The sequence below is a fragment of the Salmo trutta genome, chromosome 7, assembly GCF_901001165.1.
Source record: "Salmo trutta chromosome 7, fSalTru1.1, whole genome shotgun sequence".
Classification (NCBI taxonomy): Eukaryota; Metazoa; Chordata; class Actinopteri; order Salmoniformes; family Salmonidae; genus Salmo; species Salmo trutta.
In genome coordinates, this window is record NC_042963.1 from 11961862 (window position 1) to 11986136 (window position 24275).

The window sequence follows — 24275 nt, forward strand, 5'->3', positions numbered from 1 at the left end:
GAATACACCATAGTTTGTTTCTTCTTCTATGTGACATATTACAGTGAAACACATAAAAACAACAGTATCTTACAGTATAAGCCTACTGTTAGCAAGTTAAAAAAAAAAGTTATCAACAATAGTACCGCTATTTACATTTTTGCTAGGGTCATCAGTTAGCTTTTCTGAAATACCAACATTTCTATCAGTTATTTTGAAATATTCCACTCTGCTTGACAGCATTTTGGCCTCTGTACAGCCTGAGGTTACTTCTTCGAAATCATCAACACTGTGCCAAAGCCCTATCTCCTTTGCCAAACGGCATCTTGTCCAGCAGGGCAAGCCATCACAATAATTATAACAACGCATGAGGTATAGAAGAGGGAAGCTATCCAGGAGAATCATATGGTAGTATTGAATGTTTCTATAGAAGCACCAGAGACATGTTTTACTTATGTCATCCTGAAAAATATTGACTAATAATCCCATTTAGCCCTCAATTAGGCATGGTGGACTTTCTGACAGTTGACTTAAATCCGGTTAAGTCTGGTTCTTTGAGATCTGTGAGAGGTCATCAAGAAGTGTCTATAGGGGTAGTATAGTATAATGGCACCACATAATGTTATCATGTAGTGCCTCCATTACAAACTATAACAGATTCCTGGTGTTCTCATGGTTGAACTGCTAGTGCAGTGTGCACTAGCACAAATAATACATGGAGTTTTATATACTGTCGTGATTTTCAAGGACCCAAAGACGCTTTAAAATAGAGGGTACTCACTACCGCTGTACTTGGGCATCCAGCGGACGGTGGGAGGTAGACCGTTGATGTTGAAGTGCTTGCCGTCGAACTGAGAGCACTGCTCCTCGCGGAAGTCTCTTTGTCCTCTGGGACACGGCTCAGTGTTGCACGACCGGAACTTCATCCTTCGACCCACACAGAACCTTCCTCTGTTCCTGGGCCTGAAGAAACATTACGGCAAAAGAACTTGATTAAAACATGACTGACATTCACAGAGGGTTTGACTCTTTGATTGACATGAGTTTTGCCAAGTATGCAACTCAGGCTGTTTTTTGTGGCTTTTACTCAGGTGTAGTATTGTTTTTGACTAATCAGAGCCCTTACTCAAGGTGTGTTATTATTGCTTTGACTGGCTACTCCTGGTGTGTTTTGACTTAGTTTGGCTTAGTTAGACTAAGACTCAGGCTTGAAGGAGTCTGCTGTTGTGTTTGGACTGGTTAGACTCCTAAGGCTCTAACTCTGGGTTGTTGCAGTCTCCTGGCATTTTGCACTATTAGGAATAAGAGTCTTACTCAGGGTTGTTGCAGTCTCCTGGCATTTTGCACTAGTAGGAATAAGAGTCTTACTCAGGGTTGTTGCAGTCTCCTGGCATTTTGCACTAGTAGGAATAAGAGTCTAACTCTGGGTTGTTGCAGTCTCCTGGCATTTTGCACTAGTAGGAATAAGAGTCTTACTCAGGGTTGTTGCAGTCTCCTGGCATTTTGCACTAGTAGGAATAAGAGTCTTACTTAGGGTTGTTGCAGTCTCCTGGCATTTTGCACTAGTAGGAATAAGAGTCTTACTCAGGGTTGTTGCAGTCTCTGGAGGTGCTCCTGGTGCCTCCTCCACAGGTCCTGGAGCAGACACTGTAGGGTCCCCAGGGGCCCCACTCCCCATGGACCGGCCGCAGGTCTAGCACCTTGTTCACACACTTCCCATGTCTGCAGTGCTGCACAGAGAAAGAGTACACTATATACACAAAAGTATGTGGACACCCCTTCAAATTAGTGGATTAGGCTATTTCAGCCCCACCCGTTGCAGACAGGTGTACGAAATTGTCGCTGTTATGTAAGTGCTGTTATTGTGAAGTGGAAACGTCTAGGAGCAACAACGGCTCAGCCGCAAAGTGGTAGGCCACACAAGCTTACAAAATGAGACCACTGAGTGCTGAGATTTGTTTCCATGGCCGAGCAGCCGCACACAAGGCTAAGATCACCATGCGCAATTCCAAGCGTCGGCTGGAGAGGTGTAAAGCTCACCGCCATTTTACTCTGGACCAGTGGAAAAGCGTTCTCTGGAGTGATGAATCATGCTTCACCATCTGGCAGGCCGACGGACGAATCTGGCTTTGGTGGATGCAAGGAGAACGTTAACTGCCCCAATCCATAGCGCCAACTAAAAACGTTTGTTGGAGGAGGAATAATGGTCTGGGGCTGTTTTTCTTGGTTCGGGCTAGGCCCCTTAGTTCCAGTGAAGGGAAATCTTCACGCTACAGCATACAATGACATTCTAGAAGATTCTTTGCTTCCAACTTTGTGACAACAGTTTGTGGAAGGCACTTTCCTGTTTCAGCATGACAATGCCCCCATGCATAAAGTGAGGTCCATACAGAAATGGTTTGTCGAGAGCGGTAGGGAAGAACTTGACTGGCCTGCACAGAGCCCTGACCTCAAACTAAAAGAACACCTTTGGGATGAATTGGAACAACGACTGCAAGCCAGGCCTAATCGCCCAACATCAGTGTCCAACCTCATTAATGCTCATGGCTGAATGGAAGCAAGTCCCCGCAGCAATGTTCCAACATCTAGTTGAAAGCCTACCCAGAAGAGTGGAGGCTGTTATAGCAGCAAAGGAGGGACCAACTCCATATTAATGCCCATGATTATGGAATGAGATGTTCTACGAGCAGGTGTCCACATACTTTTCGTCATGTAGTGTATAAGTGGTAGGTAAGATTTCCAATGTATTCCAATGTATTTGTGATGGACATATGGAAAAATAAACTTGAAGCTTGAATTTGAAACTTGAGACCACAAACACACACAGGGGATCATCTTAGAGAGTGTGACATCACCGCTCATCCAAATCCCAACCAACACACCACAGTGCAAGAATGTCAACTCAGCTCTGGTTGGTGCAGAACCACATTTAGCGCAGGCAGCGATCACAGCTGGGAGTGTTGTCCCTCCTTCCCTTCCTTAATCCTCTGTTTAGATGTAAAACTATACCCTAAAAGAAACTGAGGGGGATGCTAATCCTACTATCATTTACCCAAGAGGAATGTTTCCAAGTTCCCCATGCAGCTGTGGGGATAGGGCCTGTCGGCTCCGGTTCAGCGCCTAGCCTGCTGTGTGGGGAGGGATGAGGGGAGAGGAGGGGATGAGGGCAGTGAGTGGAACCAGAGCCAACAGCACTCTGCAGAGCTGCGCACTGCAACACTTCCATGTTGTCAGCCTTTATTACATCATGGATTGACCGAGGGGGCAGCCAATAAAATCTTCAAATGCATTTGGCTGTTTCTTCTCAATGAGCTAAGCCAGGTCCTCTCCTGTTGAATTCTTTCTCTGCTGGTGTCACATGCCCCCCTCTCGTGTGGACAGCCAGCTATTCCTCCAAACTATGTAAGGGGGCATCCCAAATGGCACCCTGTTCCCTAAATAGTTCCATAGGTATCTGGTCAAAAGTAGTGCACTATGTAGGGAATAGGGTGCCATTTGGGGCGCAACTGCCATTACTATGGAAGGATTTCATCAGCAGTGCTGGAAATTGAAAGTCACCCTACCCTTACAGAAAAACCACATTCATTTTACATGTGATCTTATGTCAAGTTGATGTGATAACATGTGACAATATGTAAAAGCAACGTGATACGATGAAACTACACATGAAAACATGATCTCAAGTGCTAACTCGTTTTTCACATGACGTTTTCCACATTTGAAAATGCAATTCCACATGTGAGAGTTAGATTTTCACATGTGAAAGTGCAAATTCGATTTTTACATGTGAACATTTTTCACATGTGAAATTTAATGTGAATCTGCAATTCACGTGAGGTGAAAACGTTATTCTCCTCGTGTGAGAAGATGGTGTTAACATGTGAACTCTAAACTTAATACATGTGAACATATTGTTTCATATGTTTCATATTGTGAACATATTGTTTCACATGTGAACAACTGACCTCACATGTGTCTCTTTTGTTTTAACATGTGGAAATTTCGGCTCAACAAGTGAAAACAGCAATTTCACCTGTGATTTTTGTAAGGGAATGAAATGGTATGAGGGTTTGAAAGTAAGTGGTATACTGTTCAGCTAAAATAGTGTAAAAATCTTTAATCAATGATAATATGATTACATTTGGTATGATGACAGTACTGACTTGTCAATATGATCCCACCTGGGATTTAAACTCACAGCTTCTGGATTTGGGGTATGCTGATCTCTCTGCTGCACCACAAAGTTTGTAACACATCGATTACCTTCAATACATTTCTGCACTTAGCAAAAGAGTGCCAACTGAACTGCTATTTTAGTTATCAGTTAATCTGACTCTTCTCTCATCATTCATTTAATGAATTTATTTAGGCATTTTGAGGGTTTTCTGTATAGCTGTCTAATGTTGGCGGGGCATATTATTCAGTTTCCATGTTACTCCTGAATCACTATGATCAATATGTTCCTTTTGTATTTTTAACCAACATAACCAACATGTGAAGTGTTTCAAAACCACACGGTTCCAATTTTCACATGTCAAATAAAATGTCACCTGCAAAATGTCGAAATTTCACATGTGAAATCATGTGGTTTTTCCGTAAGGGTATGGACATATGGAGCGAGGAAGGACTGTTTAATAAAAAACATAGGAGAGGAAGAAACAGTCAACGGATTTATCACAGTACGGCCATACATATACTACCCATTCACGTTGATTCATAACCTTTTTGTTTTTTACATAAGCACACTGTGCATGAAGATAGTGTGGTATGAACTGATGAAATCCAGCATTTAAGCTGGGTATCGGGAAACCTACCGACCAACCCCTGCCAAGAAGAGGTAGACCTAACAGTGCTTTCATAAACCAAACATGGCAGCCTATTTAGTTCTCTATGTGTAACCAAATCTCTCTCTCCGTAGAGAAGATAGCAGGAGGGTCCTTTTCAGAGAAAGAATGCGGGACAAGACGGCGTCTGTCTGGGTGCACTGCGGCAGGCAGGCAGGCAGGCAGGCAGGCAGGCAGGCAGGCAGCCCGTTGTCTGGGCACACAGACACGGGGAGTGGTGGCGTGGTGGCGATAAGAGAAACTCTAGAGTTGTGATAACAGGGTAACAGAGCTCATTACTGGCTTGACATCAGGAGTGGTTTGCCTTTCTCCCCATTCAGACAGAAACCATGTGACCAGACCACAACCCATTGGACACACTCACCAAGGAGGCTGCTGTGCTGCTTTGAATGTACACAAACTGTATTCGATGGTATGTAACATGTATAGATACAGTCCCATCTGCATGTTCATTTGTCATGCAAAAGGCCAGGAAGGAAAGTTCCTACAGCTAAATCTCCAATTTGTCTCAACTGTATACTTTTACTACTGAGCAAATTACATTTGACTTATTGTTCAAACTGCTCACCCGCTCCCCTATGGCACAGATGTTGTTCGACAGTATGAGACCCTGTCATAGATGTTCATAATGACTCTATTAAGTCAGAGAGAATGTCAATCACAAGGGGTCCTCGTCAGGGGAACAGTGAGGTTGAGGTGTCCCTGTGTATGCCTGAGAATGAACGTGCTCTAAGCTGTGCCATGACCTGGGGTGAACACCTGTGGATCTCCCTTCCATACCGCAGACACACACACACATCCCGAATCTGGCACGGCCACTCCGACCAGGGCTATGGTGTAATACACTCTAAAGAGCAATGATGGAGTATAAGGGATATACATGATGACAGGCAGGTGTTAAACAGCCCGGGGTGATGAACTAAACAAAACCACAAACATTTCCATAATTCAGACAAGCTTTGAGTAATGATCTGGCCTTTCTTATCCCCCCCTCCTCCTCAGCTCACCCTCAACATTCCACGTGCTGGCCTATTTTGTAATGACATTAGCCAAATGAATTCCACAGCTATATTAGATTTGTTCCAAAGACACAAAGTGGAATGTGCTAAAACAAACCACTCACACACATGAGTAGATGCAGAAATGGGTTCCACACAGTACTAAGGCGAGGCTGGCCTTTCTTTGGGCTGAGAAAACACTGAACACCAAAGATCTCCGCTCGCTCAGGAAATGTAAAACATCATAGGAAGCGATATGAGAAATATCTGAAGCCCTCCCAATAGAGTAGATTGAACCAATGAAGAATCCTCCTAATATAACACAACACCAGAGACCCAGGCAGAGCATGGTGGTGGCTTACTGAGTGTTTCTCACCATGGTCTCAGCATGCCCCCCCAGAATGAGGATTGTCAGCCAAGACCTAAAAATTGTAACCCCCCCTCCAGCCCCCTTCTCATTGCACTATGATCAACCGTGCACCTGGTGATTGAACGGGTTACCAGGTGCAAATTTCGGGATGGCTCTTAATTCCTTCAGAGGGGTGCTGGAGGTGCATGGCCGGGTAGAGAGCACCCCCCACCCTGGCCCAGCCAATGAGGGGCGCCCCTGGTCATTTTGGATGTTTTTCAAAAAATCATTAAAAAAAGGACAGTATGGTTGTATGGGATGGGTAGAGGACCACCACGGGGCTGCTGGGTAGTAAGACCTGAGCAACTGTCAAACACAAGAGGCTGTCAGATAGGACCAAAGCCCCTGTATGTAAGCCTTTAAGGCATTCCACTCCCCTCTGGCGCTTCATGTTTACAATCGTTTTGTTTAGCTTGAGAAGTGTGTGTGTGTGTGTGTGTGTGTGTGTGTGTGTGTGTGTGTGTGAGTGAAAGAGGTGTGTGTGAGTGAGAGAGGTGCGTGTGAGTGTGTGTGAGTGTGCTGTATATGCTCTGAAGTATCTGGGGCCCCATTGATTGTAATTAGCACGTCTCAGGGATGCACAAATACAGCCTTGGAAAACGCTGAGGTGAAAAGACCTCGCTAAAGCTGGCATAACCCTTTAGGGCTCTGGACCACAGTTTCCTCGACAGATTGTCAAAATGTGTCCTCAATTGGGAATGCAGTGAGACATTTGAAGGCCTTGTGAGAGAAACTTGCCCAGCTGTTGCTAGCATTTGTTTCAAATTAGGAATTTTCACACACACACACACACACACACACACACACACACACACACACACACACACACACACACACACACACACACACACACACACACACACATACACACACACACACACACACACACACACGCACACACACACACTGTTGCTTAACATCGTTTAGTAGGCTTCATGTTGTTGAGGAGGGAGAATGGTTAGCTAACAGCAAACCAAGTCTCAGCATCTGCTCTACTCTAAGTTCAGCTGGCTGGTTAGAGGTTGCGCCCTGTAATTGCGAGGAAGTTGCTCGAGAGTACATCATTTCTCCCCAAGCCATACATCATCACAGGAATGAGAGGGCAGAGGGATTGATTTAAAAACCTCCCAGTCTTTCATTTTAACACAGCCATTTCCAAAAGGCATCACCTTTCATGTTCTGGTTCTCACAGCACCGGGTTGGAGTTCAGACAGACAGACTGGCCAGCCACAGCAGGACATGATTTGTATGCTTCTGTCCCTGACGGTCTGAACAGCTCAGTACCACATCCATCTAGCTAGCTACCCCATCGCTCTACTCCTCAGACCCAAAACAGACTGGGTAGCGTGCTGCATATCAGGGGTCACTTTTAGATATAACATGATAGAGACCACTAGCAGACCTCCATGGATGAGTTCAATCAGCAGCACAGTGTAAGCTAGCATGCATAGCCATGGGAAGATGTTTTGAGTTGGGGGTGCTGGGGGGCATTAGAAAAAAATCCCATTTATAATAAGGCATTGCATGCATCTACGTATAATCACATTAGCGTAGTGGCATACAGTTGAGCAGACCCGATTGTTGGATTTCCACACAAGGGGATTTTTTGTTGTTGCCTTTTCTAAATGCATTTCATGCAATTCTACGTCATTTACATAATATTTTTTAATACCACACAAACGGCCAAATGCTATTCGCTATTCAGGTAGGATGTCATTTTAGAATTTTTTATATATTTATTTTTATTTATAATAATTTGTTTTATAAATATAATTATTGTATATCATTGTTATTATTGTAGGCCTATTTATTAATCCAAACCAGTTCTTTAAATATGCAAAATGTGTTTTGTTTCATTCTGTCACGCCCTGACCGTAGAGAGCCTTTTTTATTTCTCTATTTGGTTAGGTCTGGGTGTGATTTGGGTGGGCATTCTAGATTATGTATATCTATGTTTGATTATTTCTATGTTGGCCTGATATGGTTCCCAATCAGAGGCAGCTGACTTTCGTTGTTTCTGATTAGGGATCATATTTAGGCAGCCTTTTCCTACTGGGTTGGTGTGGGATCTTGTTTTTGTATAGCTGCTTTGACGCCTGCAGAACTTTACGTTCGGTTTTGTATTTCGTTGTTTTGACGGTGTTCATTTAAATAAAGAAAAAATGTTCGCCTGCCACCTTGGTCTCATCCTTCAGACGAACGTAACACATTCTGTTGAGACATTTTCGTTGGCTTAATTAAGTTCGATCTGTCTTTTTAATTATGTGCTCCGTATTTAGTTTAAGATGCGTCATAAGAAGGACTTTCATACAATAAATATTATTAGCCTATTGCTGTCATTTTTTTTGAAGGTTTAAACTAGTTTGCAAGTGTTTTGTTTCATTCTGTTGAATCAATTATTTGGGCCAAATTAAGTTACAACTGTTGTGTTTCCCACTCTATAATATCCTGCTCTTATTTTTCCCTATAAACAATGACTTGACTTACTTTTGATATTACCCTAATAAAGTTTAGAAACTTTTGTTTGGTGGGGTGGCTATTAGCCCATTATATTGCAGGCCTATGAAATGAAGGCAATGCGCATCATCACTCCAATCACTCCAATCATCACTCCAACGACTGGTAAAACATTGTTTTAGGCCTACCAGAGTTACTCCTATAATCCAAAAATATAATGCTTATCTTTATAAAAAATATTCTGATCGAAAAATAACGAATTAGCTTTAAAGAAAATAATAATATTAGCCTTTTTTTGTACCCCTATATCTGTATAGCAAACACATTAGCCAATCTGACAAGGATAAAGGAATGCATGTTGGTGTCAGAGCTTGTCGCCGGCATATCTAAATCTCTCTCTAAGCTTCCTTCATAGACATATTTTCTATATTAATATTATACAGTGGACACCTAAGCCTATAGGAATAGGTCTATGCATGCAATGGCCTGATGCATTTAGTGCTTAAGTCTTTGACAGCTGAACTGTGAGGTGGACAGTTATTGTTTTAGGAAAGTAAAAACCAATAAAAAAATAGGCAACACTCCCAGCACCCCCACTTCCCAAGGCTAGCATGGTACAGATCTCCAATAACTCTATCATAAGGCTGAGTGATGCTGAATATCTCCATACTTCAACTGACTTGTAGAGATGCAAGGTGAGAAAGGGGATTTTTACAGTTCCTTCAGAAAGTATTCAGACCACTTCACTTTTTTTATGTTACAGCCTAATTCTAAAATTGATTAAACATTTTTTTTTGCCCTCATCAATCTATACACAATACCCCGTAATGACAAAGCAAAAACAGGTTTTTAGAAATTGTTGCAAAATTATTAAAAATAAAAACTTAAATATCACATTTACATAAGTATTCAGTATTCACATTTACTCAGTACTTTGTTGAAGCACCTTTGACAGCGATTACAGCATCTAGTCTTCTTGGGTATGATGCTACAAGCTTGGCACACCTGTATTTGGGGAGTTTCTCCAATTCTTCTCTGCAGATCCTCTCAAGCTCTGTCAGGTTGGATGGGGAGCATCGCTGCACAGCTACTTTCAGGTCTCTCCAGAGATGTTAGATCGGGTTCAAGTCCGGGCTCAGGCTGGGTCATTCAAGGACATTCAGAGACTTGTCCCGAAGCCACTCCTGCGTTGTCTTGGCTCCTGCGTTGTCTTGGCTCCTGCGTTGTCTTGGAGCTCTACGGACAATTCCTTCGACTTCATGGCTTGGTTTTTGCTCTGACATGCACTGTCAACTGTGGGACCTTATATAGACAGGTGTGTGCCTTTCAAAATCATGTCCAATCAATTGAATTTACCATAGGTGGACTCCAATCAAGTTGTAGAAACATCTCAAGGATGATCAATGGAAACAGGATGCACCTGAGCTCAATTTCGAGTCTCATAAGAAACGGTCTGAATACTTATGTAAATAAGGTAATTCTGTTTTTCATTTTTCATTTTAATACATTTGCTAACATTTCTAAAAAACTGTTTTCACTTTGACATTATGGGGTATTGCGTGTAGATTGCTGAGGATACATTTTTTTTAATCCATTTTAGAATGAGGCTGTAATGTAACAAAATGTAGAAAAAGTTAAGGGGTCTGAATACTTTCCGAAGGCACTGTATGTCAACAACTTCAGTGAGCAATGTAAGGGTTAAAGCTGGAGTACTTAATGGTGAAATTGTGATGTCCGTTTGCGATACTTCAACAACATATTTCTAACCAATAGAATGCCTTGACTTGACGTCTTACCAAGAAAACTATTCTTAGCGTAATGGCAGATAATTTCTCTTACTTTAACAAAAAGAAAAGTCTTGAAACAAGTCAGAATATCTCAAAACAAGTAAATGCATTTTCATGAGTAATTTTAACTTCATTATTTCAATACAATACAAAAAAATCTAGGTACGATATACTTTTTTTCAGTGCTGCTTCGTTAACAAAACAAAAACAACAACAACAATCGTGGGGCGGACAGTGGCGCTGTTTCCCCCTACTGCGGATTCAAGCAGAGGTTGAAGTGGAATGGTATTTCCAATAGTGGTCTTATGAGCGGGGTACGCATATTGTTCAACAAAAACATGACCTTGTGGAGAGATGTGAACCATCATGGGAAACGGTATCTCCTCTCTTCCTTGTACTCTAAGAGGTGAGATAGGGGCTTAGAGGGATAATGCAACCACAAGCTGAGAGCCACCCCCTCAACCCCTCACTCCATCCTCTCTACGCAGCAGTGGAAGGTTATCATTAGTGTGAATGAGTGGTTTTGCCCATCAGCCGTTCCATTCACATGTACAGATACTTTTACCTTTTTTGTTTGTTCCTCTCTCATTTCACATAGACAGACTCAAACCTAGGCTGAAGATAACAAAGGTTAAGACAAGAGGATTCTAATATCCCATAACTTGCTGCATAAATGCGGAAGAATTCTAAGAAATGGGACTAGCGATGCTAGTTAGCATCGGCGCTGGTCCCATGAATCTGTTCATTTTCAAAAGCTTCCTCATGGAATTATTAGGTTGTCCTAACCTGGGTATCTTCAACCTAGGGTCAAAATTAGGCTACCTCTTCCTCTTCGGGTACATATCTGCCTCTCTGGATTATTCCATTGATATTTGCTTCATAATGTTCATGTTCATGTTCAGGTATTAAATTGTCTTAATATGTGGATTAAAATCAGAAAGTTAGATAGGAAGAAAATATATGCTGTACACAGCATGCTTAAAAAAACGTCCATTGTGAAGAAGGACATAGTACATCATCATCCTAATTTGTCTCAGTCATGTAGCAACCTCCTGTTATCCAATCAAAATGAAATCCATCCTCTGTCGCCATAAGCTTCCATCCCTACCGTACAATATTATACATATAAATTGCATGATGGAGAGAGCTAGCAAAACAACAATACACTTGTTCAGCCAAAGCAACAGGTCTGCGATGATGGGAAGTGGAAACATCCCAGAGATTAGCAGAGAGTGACATTGATACGAGTCAGAGATTCCAGAGCCTGAGCTCACAGGCAGCATCGTACGACACTAGCGTGTCTGGCTGCCAGGGGGCCGAGCCAACACTCCCCGCCTCAGCCAACACATTCTATTCTGCCTGAGCCTGGCTCTGCTTTTCAAGACCTCACTATCGCTCTCTAATTGGCTGAAATGAGAGGAGAGCAGCTTGCAGTTATGAGGAATGTTCTGATTGGAATAATACAACTAGGACTTCCTCTCTGGCTCTTTGACACGAGTCATTCAAAACAACCTTTCGGAAAGAAGTCCGGAAGCGTTACAGTTCAACTAAAATGCAGAACTCGAAAGAATTGACGGTCTTGAAATTAAACGCAATTGAAGTTTCCATCTATCGCACCAAGCAGAACAAAATCCAGCCCCAAAAACCTTCAACAGAGTTTTCTTTGAGCCGCACACTCAGGCCTAAACACTGGGTAAGGTGCTTAATAACTGGTGGGCAACAACAACAGCACATTTGCTTCATTCAAGTCAGGGCTGCATTCTTCTCGCCACCCACCAAGCTACTGTGAGGCTGCCTGCCCTGCGTGGTGAGAAGAGAGGCAGTGAGGGACAGAAGGCTGTTCTCTTCAAAGTGAGGGCCTGCCTTTGGGCTGACATGCCCTGATTGAACGCGCTGGTTGGCCCCAGAGCTACACACACAGACAGGGCCCTTTTGAAGAAGACGTGAGGAGGAGGAGGAGAGGAGGAGGAGGAGGATGGTGGCGGTATTTATAGACAACAAGTGATGGGATGCCCTTGTTAACACACGGCCCACTGGGCCAGATGACAGAAGCACCGCCAAGGGTCACATGACCACATTACTCACTCCAGCGCCCAACAAGAGGAGAGGGACTGCCGCACACAGAGAGCATAGTGAGAGAGGGAGGGAGTGGGAGAGAAAGACAGTGTTTGGAGAGAAAGAGAGAGGGAGGAGAGCGAGAGAGAGCACAACATAGCTCAGCATAGTGCCCCAGTTCCTTACTGACGTACACAAACGCATGTTTTTTTTTCACGTCCTATTTAGAAGACTTGCAAGCTGGCCTCATTTACTTATAGGTACTTCACATTATTATGATTTGTTTAATTTAATACGTTTCACCTTGGAGGAGATCTAACGGGGAGAAAAAAGTGTTGACAGGCATTCATAAATTCTTCAGGGCTTTTTGGAACACATTGAGGTAAATATTTATGAGAGACTATGTTTCCTTTTAATGGTTTAAATTACACATCAGGTCGGGCCTAATGTTAGGTTCAGAAATGCCAGTAAAAGAAGCAGCTCTGGTTAATAAGACAATACCTGCTGCATTTCCCCAAACAGACCCTCACTAATTCCCAGACTTCAAACCTCCCTCACCAGGGGCCCTCTCACACCTCAGAGCCAGGAGCCCCAGAACAGGCTCAGGATCCAGCCCGTCCCCTAACCCACAGACCCCTAAACCCAAACCCCATGAGCCTGAGAGAGAGAGAGACAGAGAGGTCATAGAGAGGGAGAGTACAAAGAGAGAGAGGGTACAGTATCTATGGTATGAAAGACCAGGAGATGGTAAGGTGAGTAGGATGAGTCTAAGTGAGAGAGAGACAGTGAGACAGAGAGAGACCCATATTTATGCTGATCTATTTTCCCTTTTGTACTTTAACAATTTGCCCATCGTTACAACACTGTATATATACAGTTGAAGTCAGAAGTTTACATACACTTAGGTTGGAGTAATTAAAACTAGTTTTTCAACCACTCCAGAAATTTCTTGTTAACAAACTATAGTTTTGGCAAGTCGGTTAGGACATCTACTTTGTGCATGACACAAGTCATTTTTCCAACAATTGTTTACAGACAGATTATTTCCCTTATTTTACTGAAACGCAATTCCAGTGGGTCAGAAGTTTACATACACTAAGTTGACTGTGCCTTCAAACAGCTTGGAAAATTCCAGAAAATGATGTCATGGCTTTAGAAGCTTCCGATAGGCTAATTGACATCATTTGAGTCAATTGGAGGTGTAGCTGTGGATGTATTTCAAGGCCTACCTTCAAACTCAGTGCCTCTTTGCTTGACATCATGGGAAAATCAAAAGAAATCAGCCAAGACCTCAGAAAAACAATCGTAGACCTCCACAGGTCTGGTTCATCTTTGGAAGCAATTTCCAAATGCCTGAAGGTACCACGTTCATCTGTATAAACAATAGTATGCAAGTATAAGCGCCATGGGACCACGCAGCCGTCATACCGCTCAGGAAGGAAACGCGTTCTGTCTCCTAGAGATGAACGTACTTTGGTGTGAAAAGTGCAAATCAATCCCAGAACAACAGCAAAGGACATGGTGAAGATGCTGGAGGAAACAGGTACAAAAGGATCTATATCCACAGTAAAGCAAGTCCTATATTGACATAACCTGAAAGGCCGCTCAGCAAGGAAGAAGCCACTGCTCCAAAACCGCCAAAACAAAGCCAGACTACGGTTTGCGACTGCACATGGGGACAAAGATAGTACTTTTTGGAGAAATGTCCTCTGGTCTGATGAAACGAAAATAGAACTGTTTGGCCATAATGACAATCGTTATGTTTGGAGGAAAAAGGGAGAGGCTTGCAAGCCGAAGAACACCATCCCAACCGTGAAGCACGGGGGTGGCAGCATCATGTTGTGGGGGTGCTTTGCTGCAGGAGGGACTGGTGCACTTCACAAAATAGATGGCATCATGAGGCAGGAAAAGTATGTGGATATATTGAAGCAACATCTCAAGACATCAGTCAGGAAGTTAAAGCTTGGTCGCAAATGGGTCTTCCAAATGGACAATGACCCCAAGCATACTTCCAGTGTTGTGGCAAAATGGCTTAAGGACAACAAAGTCAAGGTATTGGAGTGGCCATCACAAAGCCCTGACCTTAATCCTATAGAAAATGTGTGGGCAGAACTGAAAAAGCATGTGCGAGCAAGGAAGCCTACAAACCTGACTCAGTTACACCAGCTCTGTCAGGAGGAATGGGCCAAAATTCACCCAACTTATTGTGGGGAGCTTGTGGAAGGCTACCCGAAATAAACAATAAACAATTTGAAAGCAATGCTACCAATTACTAATTGAGTGTATGTAAACTGACCCACTGGGAATGTGATGAAAGAAATAAAAGCTGAAATAAATCATTCTCTACTATTATTCTGACATTTCACATTCTTAAAATAAAGTGGTGATCCTAACCGACCTAAGACAGGGAATTTTTAATAGGATTAAATGTCAGGAATTGTGAAAAACTGAGTTTAAATGTATTTGGCTAAGGTGTATGTAAACTTCCGACTTCAACTGTACATAATATGACATTTGTAATGTCTTTATTATTTTGGAACTTCTGTGAGTGTAATGTTTACTGATAATTTTTATTGTTTATTTCACTTTTGTTTATTATCTACTTCACTTGCTTTGGCAATGTTAACATATGTTTCCCATGCCAATAAAGCCCTTGAATTGAAATTAATTTAATTGATAGAGGGAGTGAGAGAGAGAGAGGGAAAGAGAGAGGGAAAGAGAGAGGGAAAGAGAGAGAGAGACAAAGAGAGAGAGACAGGCAAAGAGAGAGAGAGGGACAAAGAGAGAGAGAGAGAGGGGTTCAAAGAGAGAGAGAGAGAGAGAGAGAGAGAGAGAGAGAGAGAGAGAGTGAGACCGAGAGATATAGAGGGAGTGAGAGAGAGAGAGAGAGAGAGAGAGAGAGAGAGAGAGAGAGAGAGAGAGAGAGAGAGAGAGAGAGAAAGATGGAGAGAGATAGAGGGCGTGAGAGAGAGAGCCTCAAAACCATCTAAATATGATACAGAAACATACACACCACACACATACACACACAAATGCACACAGAACAATGCACTGTGACACTCTCCACATAAAAGGCTCCAGTAGAAGCAGGTGAGTGCTGGAATGGGATGCCCCTCTCTTTCAACTTCCCCCACTTCAAAGCACCCCCATCTGGAGATGACACCAAGCCCTCAGCATCATACAAAAGGTGGTGGCACCAAAGAGACGAAAAATGGCAGAAAAAAACTTGGTGTTCTTCTTTTAAGCATTTAAAGTGCATGCGAAAGTGCGAAAATACTGTATTTGAGTATGTCCCAAAGACAGACCTGTTATGCAGTAGGATACTATTGTGGATACTCTGGGAGCAAGCCAGAATTTCTCAATCAATCAATCAGATTTTATAAATGCCATTTTACATCAGGACTTCTCACAAAGTGCTATACTGATACCCAGTCAAAATCCTCAAAGAGGAAGCACTGCAGTTGCAGAAAAACTCCCTAGAAAGGCGAGAACCTAGGAAGAAACCTGGAGAGGAACCAGGCTCTGAAGTGTGGCCAGTCATCTTCTGGCTGTGATTATAAGAGTACATGGCCATTAAGGCCAGATCGTTCTTCAATTTATATTAGATAGATTAAACAGGATTGATGGCAATTGACTCCTGGGATAAGTCATTTTCCATAGTATGTTATGTTCTAAACACATAGGTATTGAGGTTATAAAACAGAAAATAAAGGATATATATAGAGTGGGGGGAAAAAAATATTTGATCCCCTCCTGATTTTGTACGTTTGCCCACTTACAAAGAAATGATCAGTCTATAATTTTAATAGTAGGTTTATTTGAACAGTGAGAGACAGAATAACAACAAAAAAATCCAGAAAAACGCATGTCAAAAATGTTATAAAATGATTTGCATTTTAATGAGGGAAATAAGTATTTGACCCCTCTGCAAAACATGACTTAGTACTTGGTGGCAAAACCCTTGCTGGCAATCACAGAGGTCAGACGTTTGTTGTAGTTGGCCACCAGGTTTGCACACATCTCAGGAGTGATTTTGTCCCACTCCTCTTTGCAGATCTTCTCCAAGTCATTAAGGTTTCGAGGCTGACGTTTGGCAACTCCACAGATTTTCTATGGGATTAAGGTCTGGAGACTGGCTAGGCCACTCCAGGACCTTAATGTGCTTCTTCTTGAGCCACTCCTTTGTTGCCTTGGCCGTGTGTTTTGGGTCATTGTCATGCTGGAATACCCATCTACGACCCATTTCAATGCCCTGGCTGAGGAAAGGAGGTTCTCACCCAAGATTTGACGGTACATGGCCTCGTCCATCGTCCCTTTGATGCGGAGAAAATGTTGTCCTGTCCCCTTAGCAGAAAAACACCCCCAAAGCATAATGTTTCCACCTCCATGTTTGACGGTGGAGATGGTGTTCTTGGGGTCATAGGCATCATTCCTCCTCCTTCAAACACGGCGAGTTGAGTTGAGGCCAAATAGCTCCATTTTGGTCTCATCTGACCACAACACTTTCACCAGTTGTCCTCTGAGTTATTCAGATGTTCATTGGCAAACTTCAGACGGGCATGTATATGTATTCTTAAATCTTTGAGAGCGCTGCAGGATTTTAGTCCTTCACGGCGTAGTGTGTTACCAATTGTTTTCTTGGTGACTATGGTCCCAGCTGCCTTGAGATCATTGACAAGATCCTCCCGTGTAGTTCTGGGCTGATTCCTCACCGTTCTCATGATCATTGCAACTCCACGAGGTGAGATCTTGCATGGAGCCCCAGGCCGAGGGAAATTGACAGTTCTTTTGTGTTTCTTCCATTTGCGAATAATCACACCAAATGTTGTCACCTTCTCACCAAGCTGCTTGGCGATGGTCTTGTAGCCCATTCCAGCCTTGTGTAGGTCTACAATCTTGTCCCTGACATCCTTGGAGAGCTCTTTGGTCTTGGCCATGGTGGAGAGTTTGGAATCTGATTGATTGATTGCTTCTGTGGACAGGTGTCTTTTTTACAGGTAACAAGCTGCGATTAGGAGCACTCCCTTTAAGAGTGTGCTCCTAATCTCAGCTCGTTACCTGTATAAAAGACACCTGGGAGCCAGAAATCTTTCTGATTGAGAGGGGGTCAAATACTTATTTCCCTCATTAAAATGCAAATCAATTTATAACATTTTTGACATGCGTTTCTCTGGATATTTTTGTTGTTATTCTGTCTCTCACTGTTCAAATAAACCTACCATTAAAATTATAGACTGATCCTTTCTTTGTCAGTGGGCAAACATACAAAATTAGCAGGGGATCAAATACTTTCCCCCCCCACTGTATATATACAGGTCGTCATGGCAATCCATCAGGTGTGATCAAAATAACACAGAGTCTTCTCATGACGGTTTCCCACAATCCAACACAGTTAATGACACACATAGGTATTTAGAGTTGATATCCCACGACAGTTACATTATACTGCAGCTGTTTTGGTTGGATTAAGATGTTAGCCATCCCTAGTTAATATCTTCATTTAAGTGTTGTAATCCAAGCCTTAACAGGATGGTACAGGGGGAAAAAATACAGAGAGATTGTGGAACATATTGCTTACATGGGAACACACTCAATATATTTTATATAGAGTGCTAATTCTTGTTTTTTCTTACCAAGGTAAGGTATCTAACGTCACTGGCGGATCAATACAAGTAATTTATCTTACTTCAAAATATTTTTCAAGATATTTTAACTTAAGGTAAAAAATCTTCAACATTTCTTGAAATAAGATAAATTACTTGATTAAGCCTTGTATAATTTGGCTTATTTTAACCCCAAAATGGTTTAATACAAGTAATTTATCTTATTAAGACATTTCTCAAGATTTTTTTACCTTAGTATACCTTATTTTTAACCAATATATTTTTCTAGATATTTTTCTATTTTTTACCAAATAATTTTTCAAGATATTGAAAAAGATAAAATGTCTTGAAATTAAATAAATTGCTTGTGTGTGTGTGTGGGGGGGGGGGGGGGGGGGGTTAACTAGAAGAGAAGGTCCTCTCCTTCTCACCCCACCACCACATACAAACACCCCTAGCCCACCTCTCCCTCTTTCCCCTCCTCTTTCCTCTCCTCCTTTTTGGAATCATTGATGTGAGGTCTATTGTGTGAGCTGAGCTGAGCAGAACAGAGCTGAGCAGAGTGGAGGGAGTGTAGAGCTGCATGGCCTCAGCCTTGGGCTCTGTTATGGCCTGTCCACTGACCCACTTACCTGCGTATTAAAGAGGTTTTAGGGTCACAGGTTCACAACTTGGTGACTCAACTGTGAACGGCGGGCGGCATCTCCTTTCAAAGTGCCCGAGCCTTCACCTCTACTGCTTCCCTCCCTTTCTCTATCTCCCTTTCTCTCCATGTCCCCTCTTTTCTCTCTTTCACCAAACACCATCTCACCCTTCTCTCTCCTCCGCAGCCCCATATCATCCCCCCATTCCTCCAGCTCCATATCATCCCCCCATTCCTCCAGCTCCATATCATCCCCCCATTCCTCCAGCTCCATATGATCCCCCCATTCCTCCAGCTCCATATCATCCCCCATTCCTCCAGCTCCATATCATCCCCCATTCCTCCAGCTCCATATCATCCCCCCATTCCTCCAGCTCCATATCATCCCCCCATTCCTCCAGCCCCATATCATCCCCCCATTCCTCCAGCTCCATATCATCCCCCCATTCCTCCAGCTCCATATCATCCCCCCATTCCTCCAGCCCCATATCATCCCCCCATTCCTCCAGCCCCATATCATCCCCCATTCCTCCAGCCCCATATCATCCCCCCATTCCTCCAGCCCCATATCATCCCCCATTCCTCCAGCCCCTTATCATCCCCCCATTCCTCCAGCTCCATATCATCCCCCATTCCTCCAGCCCCATATCATCCCCCCATTCCTCCAGCCCCATATCATCCCCCCATTCCTCCAGCCCCATATCATCCCCCCATTCCTCCAGCCCCATATCATCCCCCCATTCCTCCAGCCCCATATCATCCCCCCATTCCTCCAGCCCCATATCATCCCCCCATTCCTCCAGCCCCATATCATCCCCCCATTCCTCCAGCTCCATATCATCCCCCCATTCCTCCAGCCCCATATCATCCCCCCATTCCTCCAGCCCCATATCATCCCCCCATTCCTCCAGCCTCATATCATCCCCACATTCCTCCAGCCCCATATCATCCCCACATTCCTCCAGCCCCATATCATCCCCACATTCCTCCAGCCCCATATCCCCCCATTCCTCCAGCCCCATATCATCCCCCCATTCCTCCAGCCCCATATCATCCCCCCATTCCTCCAGCAGTTTGACGTTTATTGTCATGAAGGCAGAACTGGGCGATTTCCCCTTAGAAAGGCCAGTCAAAATTGTCTATATTGTAAAAATTCATTAAAAATAAAAATCTTAATTTAAGGTTAGGATTAGGGTTAGCAGTGTGGTTAAGTTTAGGGTTAAGGTTATGTTTAAAATGTGATTTTATGACTTTGTGGCTGTGCTAGCTAGGGAACACTTTACAGAGCAGTCTCCAGAACAAGAGTTATGATGAAAAACGCTAACCTGCTTCCTCCAGCCCATCTAACCCCTCTCTACCCCCCCTCTCCCCAACGATTTGACCTCTCCTTCTCCCCCAGCCCTGTCTTACTCTTCTTTCCCTGAGCACCTTCCTCAGTACCTTTCACTATATACCCACCACCACCCCCCCCCCCCCCACAGTGCTAATTAGCATAGTATCCAAGGTGGTGAGAACATGAGGTTTAATGAATGTAGGGGCGTCAGAGCACGGTTAAGGCTAATGTTCAAGCTTCAGGTTACTCGCTGAATGTTTTCTTTGAAATATGCTCCTTGATAACAAAAATGCAAAACATGAACAGTGGTATTACACTAATACTGCAGTAGATAATACACTTTGCTTGTCATCCTACCCTCCATTTAAACTTCATTACTCGATCCAACGCAAGAAATACAACATTCTGTCCTACCATTCCATGTCCACAGTCTGTCCCATCAGCCAAGGGCATGTGCTGTGTCCGACACCCTTTATGGTCCCCCTCAGCACTCGTACACCAAAGCCTCTTGCATTGTTTCTATGTGGAGAGAGAGAGAGAGAGAGAGAGAGAGAGAGAGAGAGAGAGAGAGAAATACATGCGGGAGAAAGGGTGAAGAGAGAGACAAGTTGGAGAGAGAACGGGAGAGACAGAGTGAGGAAGGAAGAATTAAACACTGTTTTCAAAATCCCACTGCCCACTGCATGAGAATCATTCAACTGTTTTACACTAAACTATAAATCCTTAATATTGACAGTCAGACAGGAGACAGGAGACCTGTACTGTACCAGTGAGATGTGTAACAGACTTTATGGACAGTTCAGCCACCAGAAACCAAACCACACGGTCACTTTTACAGCCACCTGGACAGCTGTTACTGTCACTATAGATTAGCTACCCATGACTCCAGAAGTCTCCAACCAGACGAGAGCGGGCCGAGCCCACAGGGTAAGTGACTGGCAAGAGAACCGTTTCTTCATTCCAGCCTTAAAGGATGTTCAACATGAGAACGTGTGCTGCTCTGAAGGAAATCAACCTGCCTCCCAGCAGCCTGTTAAACCTGAACAAAGCTAATTGTCTCATAAAACCACCAAAGCTGTCCGTCATACAGACAGCTCATAAAAAACACTGACTGGACCCTACAGTGTTGTCTATGTAACGTTATGACTTCATCGTCTCAACACCTTATCACAGACAAGACACATTAGAACCTTAGAGGCATATGACATCCTTCTCCTTGGGTGTTTGTTTGAGGGCACCCTTTTTTTTTTAGATAATAGAGGGACTAAGGGCACATCCCAAATGGCACCCTATTCCCTATATAACGCACTACTTTTGACCAAAGCCCTATGGGATTGACTACACCCATAGGGAATTGGGTGCCACCCTGAGAGACACTTGGTTGAGAGGAACGGAATGCAACCTGGCTCACCATGTAAGGGCAGACCATGGAGCCGGGCCCAAACATGAGCTCACACTGCCGGTTGGCGTTGTAAATCTGACCAGGGAGGTGGTTGGGCAGCTCGTACGTTCTGCTCACTGGCTCGTCCAATAGGCACTCTCCATACCCTGTGCTGAAAGGTAACACGCACATACACACATTCACAAACAGTAAATAAACATGTGTAAAAGGTGTATTAAGGTGATCCGAGTGTTCCTGCTCTGCTTCCTGCATCCTCACACCAAGAGCTTCCTGTCAAGATGCATACAATAGTCGTATGAGAGAAAGTAGGCGATGTGTCATTTCGTTGACATTTAGAATTGGAAGTCAAACATCTCTAGGAGTGATGATATTCAGATGTACACGGCGCCTTGTCCCATGTGGGTGGTCTGCTCTGGTGTGTGGTGTTACCTAACAGTGAGACTGACACCACTTCCCCTCAGTGACCTGATATATTAGCTAATGCCGTCACCATGAAACCGGAGCCAGGCACCATCACACAGAGGGAATAAAGGTGCATTTCCATACAGACACAAAGCTGTCCCAACCACATGTTTATTTAACAGACATTTCTCTGTGCACAAAAAAAACCCCAGAGGATTTGAAGGACCTTCATTGAGTTAGCATAAATCAGGCTAGTTCACCAGAACTATTATAATGATAGATTGTGTGTCAGCCACACCCTACCCCTACAGCACACAAAAAACAACAGAGCACAGCTGGATAAAATGTACTACATGCAGGGCTATTTACCCAAAACACTGAATGAAGCACTAAGCGTTAGACAATGTTAAAAGCATGGTCACAAAACCTAGTCAAACAGCCATTCACCAAATGTAAACCCTTCCTCAAAAGATCTTTCCTCTGTATTTATTTTGCGACACAAAACAACAACAAAAACTGGGGATGAAACATTGTAGCCTACAATGTGTGTAATTATATGACATGTCGACACTTCTCTTACAATTTGTACCCTGTGTTGAGCTCAGGCACCTGTTACATACAGACTACAGTGTGTGTGTGTGTGTGTGTGTGTGTGTGTGTGTGTGTGTGTGTGTGTGTGTGTGTGTACACTACAGTACACCACCATCTGATATGAGGAGCACCGTATTTACCTGGGCTTATCTTGTGGTACTGTTTCGGTTTTCCCTCATTTCCACACACACTGTAAGAAACCATTGGTTTTGTAGCCGGAAAAGACTACAAGTGCTTGGTGGAATGAGTTTGCCTAACAATGAGCAAGGGAAGAGACAAATGATGAAAGCTATGACGGGGTCAGTCAGTCCGTCAGGGCCATGAGAAGCAGAGAGAGAGAGACGCCACATATTGAAGCTATAAGGTCAGTGGTCTGTCTGTCTTCTGAGTCCAGAAGAATGAGAAGAGATGATGCCCCATACTCAAGCTTCTTTCACCAGGTTGTCATTGTCTAATCAGAACTCCATAAACCATATGGGCCTGTGATTAAAAACTAGACGGATAGGAGGGAAAAAAGCAGCAATTTTTCGATGAGGCACGCTGTTTTTTTTAGGGGACTGAGCAGAGCCCGAGACAGGTGATACGACTCCCTTCTGGCAACGACAGCGGTTCTACACGTGGCAGCCATCGGGAGGCTTTTTAGAAGTGAGTTTATTTAGAAAATGACTGATATGTATCTCTCAGAGTTCGTCATAAGAAGCTGCTCTTTAATGAGTTCCTTAAAGGCAGTCTGTTCCCTGTGAGCCGCTATGAGGCTGCTCATATGTCAGATTTGTGATTGACGCAGGGTATGAATGACACAGCACATGCCTGTTGCACAGCTGGATTAAACTCAATGCAAACAGTACTGGAGTGATTCCCCCTTTTCATAGGGAGATATACAGTCAGGTCCAAAATGGCACCCTTGATAAAGATGAGCAAAAAAGACTGTATAAAATAAATAATACAAATACTGAGCCATTTTGAATTCTAAAAATAAAATTGGAGATATTATTTTATACGAATACCATTATTCAGAGAGAGAGAGAGATTTTACTAGGATTTTACTAACAGCTAATATCTTTTTTTCTCAAAAAGATATGTGTCAAAAATATTGGCACCCCTGAAGATTCTTATAAAATAAAATCAAACTAAATAAAAAATGCATTTATATTTAACTTTTTTAAAGTTAATCTCAGTTTAAGGATCTGTATTGTGGCCTTCCATGGTTACTGTTTCACTGGGGTATTAAAATGTGGTAACGCATGTCAAATCTGATAAGAGACAAATGGTTGTTGACCTCCATAAATCAGGCAATGGGTACAAATATACCACTTACCACTATTAGGGAAACAATTAAGAAGTTCAAAACCACTGAAACAGTGGCAAACTTCCCTGGTATTGGACGCAAGTATATCTTGACAAATCAAATCAAAAATCAATTTTTATTTGTCACATGCGCAGAATACAACGGGTGAAATGATTGCTTACTGTAAGGGTTGCGGAACTGGTGGCAGTGAAGTCAGACGCAGGAGTGCAGAAATAGGTAATAGCCGGAGCAGTTTAATACAAAACCCACGGCAATACAAAAAGAACCTACATGGGTACAAAACCCGATGCGCACCAGTAACATAAAGTACAAGCACTTACAAACAAACAATTCCACCCAAGGACATGGGGGGAGCAGAGGGTTAAATACACAACAATTAATGAGGGAAATGGAAACCAGGTGTGTAAGAAAACAAGACAAAACAAATGGAAAATTAAAAGTGGATCGACGATGGCTAGAAGAC

The 24275-nt window shown here is 43.2% G+C and overlaps 1 protein-coding gene across 1 annotated transcript in view; it reads right to left on the reverse strand.

Moving 5' to 3' along the window:
• LOC115196943 (A disintegrin and metalloproteinase with thrombospondin motifs 20) overlaps positions 1–24275 on the reverse strand; it is a 135119-nt gene that overhangs the window by 70258 nt on the left and 40586 nt on the right. Inside the window, exons 10-13 of the mRNA XM_029758000.1 lie at positions 21520–21661; positions 20523–20627; positions 1564–1709; positions 761–942 (exon numbers count right to left, since the gene is read on the reverse strand). Of these exons, the coding sequence (XP_029613860.1) occupies positions 761–942; positions 1564–1709; positions 20523–20627; positions 21520–21661 (575 nt within the window). The remainder of the gene's footprint in view (positions 1–760; positions 943–1563; positions 1710–20522; positions 20628–21519; positions 21662–24275) is intronic.